This window comes from Apaloderma vittatum, unplaced genomic scaffold (genome assembly GCF_000703405.1).
Source record: "Apaloderma vittatum isolate BGI_N311 unplaced genomic scaffold, ASM70340v1 scaffold18116, whole genome shotgun sequence".
In the NCBI taxonomy this organism is placed as follows: domain Eukaryota; kingdom Metazoa; phylum Chordata; class Aves; order Trogoniformes; family Trogonidae; genus Apaloderma; species Apaloderma vittatum.
This window is the reverse complement of record NW_009722502.1, coordinates 50,182-58,118: the sequence shown is the minus strand read 5'-3', so window position 1 is coordinate 58,118 and position 7,937 is coordinate 50,182. Positions and strand designations below refer to the sequence as shown.

General features: G+C 47.1%; 1 protein-coding gene across 1 annotated transcript in view; it reads left to right on the top strand.

The window, feature by feature from the left end:
* Positions 1-5,964: 5,964 nt before the first annotated feature.
* The window catches only part of CAPZB (capping protein (actin filament) muscle Z-line, beta), a gene marked incomplete at its 5' end in the record, with an annotated part of 43,482 nt that continues 41,509 nt past the window's right edge, over positions 5,965-7,937 (top strand). Inside the window, one exon of the mRNA XM_009871799.1 lies at positions 5,965-6,054. Within this exon, the coding sequence (XP_009870101.1) occupies positions 5,965-6,054 (90 nt within the window). The remainder of the gene's footprint in view (positions 6,055-7,937) is intronic.

The window sequence follows — 7,937 nt, the reverse complement described above, 5'->3', positions numbered from 1 at the left end:
TCAGCAGTCGCTGAGCCTTGGTCTTGATGGCAGCGATAACGTGACTGCAGCAAACCGAGCTAAACGTGTTCCTGAGCACTCAGCGCTGTCCCAAGTGTCTGAGATGATAAAAGCCACTGGCTCACATCCAAAGCAGAGCAGCTGAAGAGAAGGAGAATGCCTCTTTGACCTGTTCTTTTACAAGTACCCACAGGAGAAACAGCAATAGATATTTGAGCAACAGTCAAACGTAACAAAAGCTCAAGGTGTGCTGCGCTGGTACACCGTGCTGTCAGGAAGCTGTGAGTTATGTTACAAATGGTTTTAGACAGGATCTGCCAGAAGAGGGTTAATAGTCAGGGGAAAAGTAATGTAGAAAAAGAGATTGCAAGGAATATGTGCAGCTGATGGAAACGTCGGAAAAGTAATGTAGAAAAAGAGATTGCAAGGAGTGTGTGCAGCTGATGGAAACGTCATGAGTGCAGAACTTGTCTGGGATTCATAGATCATACGGAGTTTTTCCCTTTCTCGTCTAATATCCTAAAAAGTGAATGCTGACAGCTGAGAAGGGAATCCTGCGACCTGACAGACTCCTGTACTTCTTGTTACACAGGGGTTACAATAATGCAACCCTTTGCTAAAGCTTCTAGCAGTAATACTATCCTATTGTGTAATTTGAAAAGGGAGTCTTCTGCCTTTTGAGCTCTGCAAGTTGGCAAGGATTAAAATGACAGGCAGGAGGGGAAGCTGGGTATCTGTTTCAATTAACAAAATTTAGTGTTTAATACCGCGAAGCTGAAACATTAGTCAGACATTCCAGTTGGGAGAACTGACAGGAAATAATATGATTTAAAACCTGGAGTATGTCTGCTACATAAAAGGAAATTTGCTAGTTGTGTGCTTCTGGCCCTGGATTGATTTACAAAAGATATTTTCATTGTAAACTGACCAGCGACCAAAGAGATCGGATGCACGATTTCTTCAAATTGTGAAGTTGAACCAATGTTCTATTTTTGATGCCTCTTCAGGTTTTTTTGCTTATGTTTCTGTGTGAAAATTGAGACACCAGCTTGTACGTCCAATCTGGATAACGTTTTTGCCGCTCTTTGACCAAACTTATGCGCAGAGCGGCTCGAAGACCTTTGTTTAATCCATTTATAGCCCCAGCTGCAGGGTCCTGACCACCGCGGCATTTCAGGGTCCAACGTGGGCAGCCAAATAACAACTGCTTTCACTCCATGTGTGTGGCTTTTTTGCTTTAATCCCAGTGACAGAAGTAATTTTTAGGTCACCCAGTCCTTCTCAGCTGGCGTCACAGATGGGAAAGGGAGGGGTAGATAGTGCAATCATGCCTTGAGGAGAAGTGTTAAATTTGGTTTGCTGGTGGGAAAGATTTGGTGGCCCGAGTGGTTTATTTCCCAGAAAGAGCATAAATAGGGAGAAGCTACCACTGCAGTGAGCACGGAGCTGCTTTCTCTTGGTTCAGGAGTTAGCTCAGAGCAGCGTTAGTGCAGAAATACAACACAGAAGTGAAACCAGCCTGGTTTTCTTTTTGAAGAAACTGCCTAACTCGTGTTGTGCTCAGCAATAACACAGTCAAATGAGCTGGAGCCATCGGAGCAAAGCTGTGGAGACCAGGGAATTAAATCTGCAGGTCTTTGTGTTAAATAAAAGCAACTTCCTGGTGACTGTAAGGCTGAGACCTTTAAAGGAAATCTTCCACCTCCTTTCTAGTGGGATGGCTCAGCCTTTGAAACGGGTAGAGCTTCAGGTTTGGGTAAGCTCTCTTAAAACCCGGAGTATTGGTCAAGTCGCAGGTCAGGAGCGATGGAGAGTTGTCAAAACTTGGGGCTGAAGCCTGGGAATTTATGTGAGTGCATATAGTGACGTGTAAAGATACCATTTGGAAAGCACAAAGTGGTTGTAGGTGGCAGCTCCTCGGGTTGGTCGTGGCTCTCGAGAAGAGAAAGCGAAGCGTAGCTTCCGTGAAGCGTTACTGGTTCTGCCAGGGACTGATGCCCGAAAGGCTTTAGGTGTGTATCTTGGCTCGTAGTAACCGCGTTTGTCGGGTGACAGTTCTGTGCAAAGCACGATGCAAATGCAGCGTGGTTATTGCATCGCTTTGGCAGAGCACGTTTGGGTGCCGTGAGCTGGAAGAGCTGCGTGAGGAGCAGTTCACCCGCTTGCAGCTCTGCTTAATCCTGGGTCAGTCCCGTGGCTGCTGTTACCGGCGTGACGGTGCCCTGGCCAGGGGACCGGGCATGAAGGCAGCTCTTCTGGCTCCCGGTCCCCTCATCCGAAGGAGCTGTGTGATTTAGGGGATGTGATGAGTAGGAGTCAAAGGGGAGTTCAGCGTTCTGCCTGTTTTAATTTCTGCAATTTGCAGATCTGTAATAATTTCCTCGTTTTGTTTTATTGTTTTCTGCACTGAATGACATCTGCCCGTACTCAACCTTTAAACAATATTGCTCCCAGTACTAACAGAATTAAAGTACACAGCTGTGCCTCCGTGCAACCACACGCTTATACAACTGATACTTTTTTCAGTGCTTTCTTTTTATTCGAGCCTCAACACAAAGTGCCCAGATGATCAGAGACCTGTGGCTTTTCTGAGAGGGTTTCTCTTTGGGAAATAAGTGAAGCGCAGCAGAGAGACTGAAGAGAAGAGCTGACGTAGGCAAAGGAAACTGAATATAACTACTCCTACAGACAAAACATTTTTCCCTGTGGTAGTGCCTTGGGAACGCTAGGGCAGATGCTTAAGTGGAGATTCTAGGTAGCCAAACGTCTTTAGAGGAAACTTATTAAGGAGCTTTTATCTCAGCTAATATTTTCTGTCTCTGAGGTTGCTAGGATCCCTAAATCCTTCAGTGACTTGAGCTGTAATAAAACTTCATTTAGAGTTTCTCTCTGAACTCCCTGCTCCTCCACAGGAGCTCGGTGCTGGATGAAAGAGAGGAACGGTGGAAACCGGCCTCGTATCAAGTAAACACTGAGCTCATTAAGCCCTGGAGCCTCAAAAGAGCTTGGCCTGAGTGTGGCCCAGACTGGGAGACAGCCTGTCTAATCACCTCAGCGAGCAGGAGTTTATAAGCCTCTCCAGGTCTGAAGGGAAGAATTCTGTCGAAACGCTTTGTCTGGAGGTCTGTTAAGAAACCGTGTCTCCAGTACGTGAGTTTGCGGGGAATGAAGCAAGTGGAAATCCAGAGCAGGTGAAGTTGAGCAGTAGGTTGGGTGAGCTGTGGTGAGGTTGGTGCTACGTATCCTGAGCGGGAACGCTTCTCTCACACAAGTTGTGTGAAGACTCTGTGGGATTTTTAAGTGCCGCTAATAACATGCCGCTCTCAAAGTTGTGCCCCCGCCGGCGTGTTCGCTCTTCTATAAAACCAGGGAACTGCAGGCTGTTGGTTTTGGCACCTTGGATGTGGTTCCTATCTCTGTATATTAGTCCCTCCAGCTACTCCGTGTATACTTGGGCTGGGGCCAAGGTCTGGAACCAAAGGACGTGTTTGACCACAGACCTGGTTTTTAAAACCTCACTTCACCTACAGTTAAAGAACCGGAAGCAAAAGATACTGGTAGAATTACCCGTTGAGCTCTGAAATAGGACATCACAGATGTATCTGGTAGCACGACGTCATCTGTGCGCTCAGTGTTGCCTTTTTGACAGCGCCTGCGCAGATTTATGCCAGATTAAGGTGACCGCATCATCACCGATTTAGGGACAGAAATGCAGCAGGATCTGCTTTTATTTCGGTGCTTGAAGGATCTGCTGGCAAGCTGTCATTTATTTTAATGCAAGAGAACTGAAGAGTCCAGTGGCTCAGCCTTGCTTTTTACCTCTTTGATGCCATAAGAGTGTACTTGGGCATTCTTGGTTTTGCCATTGCACACAGCTCTGTATGTGAGCTCTGCGCCTTTAAGAACCTCTGCCTTAATTTCTCTTTGCAGCCGCTGTTGAATATATTGTTATAAAAGCTGGTCCAGGTTCTTTTGGTTAATCCATAAAACGCTGCGAATGCTCCTACACCCGGTGCAGTTGGTTTCCAAATGGTTGTGCTGCGAACTGCGTCCTTTGGGCTTGCAGCCGGAGCGGTGGTTTTTCACATGGTCTGTCCCTAGGCTTTTTTGTCTGTTAAACAATTCCAGCTGGCAGAGGAGGACGGAGCACTTCCGCGAGCGTTCCCACGATCCCCAAGTTAGGAGCGTGACCCCGTGACCATGTGCCAGCTTCCCTTCCTGGACATAAGAGATAGCGGGAGGTAAAGGCAACACTTGCGCTGAGCTTGGCTGCTGGGGCCCTGCGGGCGCAGGCCATCTAAATAGCGCCTTTCTCCGGGAACTGAAGGTTAGAAGCAAAAAGAGAGTCCTTTTCTCTTCCCCTGGACATCTCATGGAGAGAAAAGCTTTGAGCAATCCTGGCTGTCACTTTGGTGTGTGAACATGGCGACAGTTCAATTCAAGGTAGCTTTTTGAGTTAAATAACTTCAGACTCATTTCAGGCAAGGATTTGCTTGTCAGGTTACCCAAGTATTTAAAGAGTGTGGAGGGGTTTGTGTCCATTACTTGAATGCGTCCTCCTTCCGTGACAGCAGGTGACTGTCACCAGCTTCTGCTCTCAGCGTCGGCGCGTCCTGCTCCGCAGGCTGAAGGCTCAGATCTTCAGGGCGTTGTTGCAGATATATGGGAGTTGATGCTTGTCTGTAGAGCTGGAATATTCTGCAAAGATTATATCCTATAACCTGAACTGGATGAGAGAGAAATATATGATCTCCCCAGACACTGGCAGTGAAATATTTGTCTTTTGATAGCGAATGGGTAAGTACCTTTTAAGACCCTTTCTCCTAAGGGATGTTTGCTAAACACAGAGCTCCCTCCTCTCGTCATCACCAGGTCGCAGCTTAATTGCAGGAAGCTTTGCTTCCCATTCCTCCCCGACCTGGGGGCTGCTACTTAAATAGTATAATAGTGTAACTGCTTTGGGTTTGAAGCCTTTCTTAAGGAAAACTTTGGGAACTTGGCAGGACCGGAAGGAGGAAATTAAAGCTGAGCTCCTCGGATATGGATGGCAGGGGAAGAAGCGGTGAAAACTGGCCACGTGTTGGCTGCTGATTAAAGTAACTTGTGCAGATTTTGGGTGCTGTTGGGCTTGCAGGAGAGTGGTTGTTTCTATCTGTGGGTGAGAAGGAGAGCTAAAGGTCAGGCAAGAACATGGGTCAGCTCCTCAAGTGTCTGTGGTGATGGCTGTTGCACATTTTCTGACTCTGAAGTGAAGTTTCAGGTGGGTTTTTTTGGTGCCAGAATTGGACACGAGACTGGTTGCAGCGAGCCCTTTGGAGTATATTGCTGTGTTTTCTCAAAGTAACCAAAATCCCTGATTGCTCAGACACAGGCAGCTTTCGCTGTGTATTGTAGCAAGAAGGAAATAAATAATGGATTGTACTTTGTGTGCGTGTTTCGCTCTGTGCTTTTGGGATAAAGCTGAAGGAGGGATAGAGCGAGCTCTGTTTGGAACAGAATTTGTCTTGGATACGAGTTATCTCGAGCTGAACGGCACAGAACAAATGAGGAAGTGTTAAAACTGCTTTGAGAGAAGGAACTTTCAGTTCCTCAACTCAGAGCATTATTGAGATAGCATGGAAAAACAACGTGTTAAACGTTCGCAAAAAAGTTGGAAACAGTTTTTGGTGAAGCAAGGACTGGACTCCTTTCCCTCACCAGCGCGGTGTTAAGTTGGCGGCATGGCTCCAGTTAAAATTGTGCTCTTAAATCCATAGCTGTTCCGCGAGCCCAGCTCAATAATCCGAGATCAAATGGTGCTGCATTTTCTTGAAATCGAGTTGTGTTGATGGAAAACGTGCGGCTGCTTAGAACTAGAGGCTGGATCTCTCTAGCTCAGCGCTGCGAGCGCTGCCGTTCTCGTGTGTGTGCGTGTGAGGTACTACCTGAACGCATCATGACGGAGGGATGTTCTTGTTTCCGCAGAGTGACCAGCAGCTGGATTGTGCCTTGGATTTGATGAGGCGTCTGCCTCCGCAGCAGATAGAGAAGAACCTCAGCGACCTCATTGACTTGGTGAGTATTGGCTGGAATAGGGACTAGTGGTGAGTATTGGCCGAGAAATGGCCGAGTCCTGGGGGTAATGAAGGTCTGGTATGTAAGAACATTTCCTGAAGCATCTCGGAGGTGTGGTGATTTGTTTCCCTCCTTTTGGCAAGGTTGAAATAATACAGCAATTGCCCCAACGATGTCAGGAATCTGTGGGTTTGTTTGGGGCAAGCCAGCAGGTGTTACCCTGTACCCCGGGCGTGCTTTGGCATGAAGGATCGTTAGCAGCTTTCTTCATGAAGTCATCACCAGCTCAGAGGAATTTGGAACAGTTTATACAGGGTTGATTCATGCCCGCGTGCGTGTGTGTTGTCTCCAGATGAACCACCTGCCTGTTTGGAGTTTGCCACCGGCCGTGTGGGGTCGGTGCCGTGGCTCTGCCGTGGCACGTGCTTCAAAGACCTTGCTGAGACAAAATATGTCAGAACACCGGGGGGCTGGAGAACACCCAAATCTGTTTGTAAATTATGCTCTGTCAGATATTCTGCGGTCCAGTGAGTATCCAAAAATCCTGGCCAACCGTCGTGCCCCATACCGCCTTCTGCTTGCCATCCAAACACTTGTTTTCCTTCTATAAACTGCGAGTGAGGAAAATCACCTTACGAGGGGTACGTGTGCTCATCTCTGTCTGCACAGGATTTAGCTGCGTGTCCTGAGATGCACAGGCTAGTTAGTGGCAGCTTCCCCTTAAAAAACAGTGCTCCTGTGGAGCAACTTAGATGGATTTAGTTCGTAAATATGGATTTAATCTATACAGAATCTACTATATGTGGGAAGCTGGGAAAACTTGCTTCTGTTGTCCAGTCTAAATGTATGACTTATTTGTGACCTAAGCTGCTAGATTTTTGCAGACAGAGGACACTGGCCCTTGGATGGAGCTATTAGACCTTTGCATCAGGCTTTTCCTCATATCTGTAGTGAGAGCTACATCCCTTCTCTGTGGCAGGTGTGAACTTTGTGCACAATGTGGATAAACCTTGTCCAAGAGACCCTAAAAATCTGATGGTTCTGCACACAGCAGCTCTGTGAGCTCGTGCCTCTTAATTAAACTGCTTGGCTTGTGCCCGAGCACTTTGCCATCTCTGTGTGCAGGAGACCACTTGCTGAGCAAGTAAAAGCCGAATTGAGATCTGTTCCCAAGTGGTTTTGAAGCTGCTGTTGGCAAACTTGGAGGAGTCCTATGGTCAAAAAAGCTGTGACTGACTTAAATTTATCAAACTCTGTTTAAATACTGCCCTCTGTTACCTAAGCCAAGGTGCAGGTACGAAAGCTCGTGAGTCAGTAAAGAAATTATTCCCTGTGGGAAGGGATTATTTCTCTTCTTGAAACCGTTTAGTAATTGGCTACATCTGTGCCACCAGAACTCTTGGCAACCTAAAGCGTTGCTTGCGGCTGTTGCTCGAGGTAGGACACAGAAAACTCAGTCAGTGGTGTGGTCTGGTTTTCGGATGAAATCTGGAGGACTGTACGGATATCAGGGTCTGAGCAGCTCCGAGGACCTTTCGAAACACCGAGTTGTTTGGGGAGCTATGGTAGGCTTGGCTGTATAATTGGTACGAGGGGTGTTTTTAATGACTTGGAAAATTACTGGTTCCCTCTAAACGCTGGAATTACTTTTGGATGGTGCTCATTAGGGCTCTACATGCTTTTCATCAGCAACACGCTCGCTGGGCTTCTTTTCATATTATAAGAGTAACGTGAAACAGAGCAGTTGGAATGACACTGCTTACAAGGAGGGTCTGTGTGATTCGCGCACGAGTTGTTGCAGTCCCTTCTTGGGGGTAAAGATGAAATAATTGGTTAACCCCAGTATGATTTCTTTGTTGTCGAGACATCTGTAGCCCTCTTCT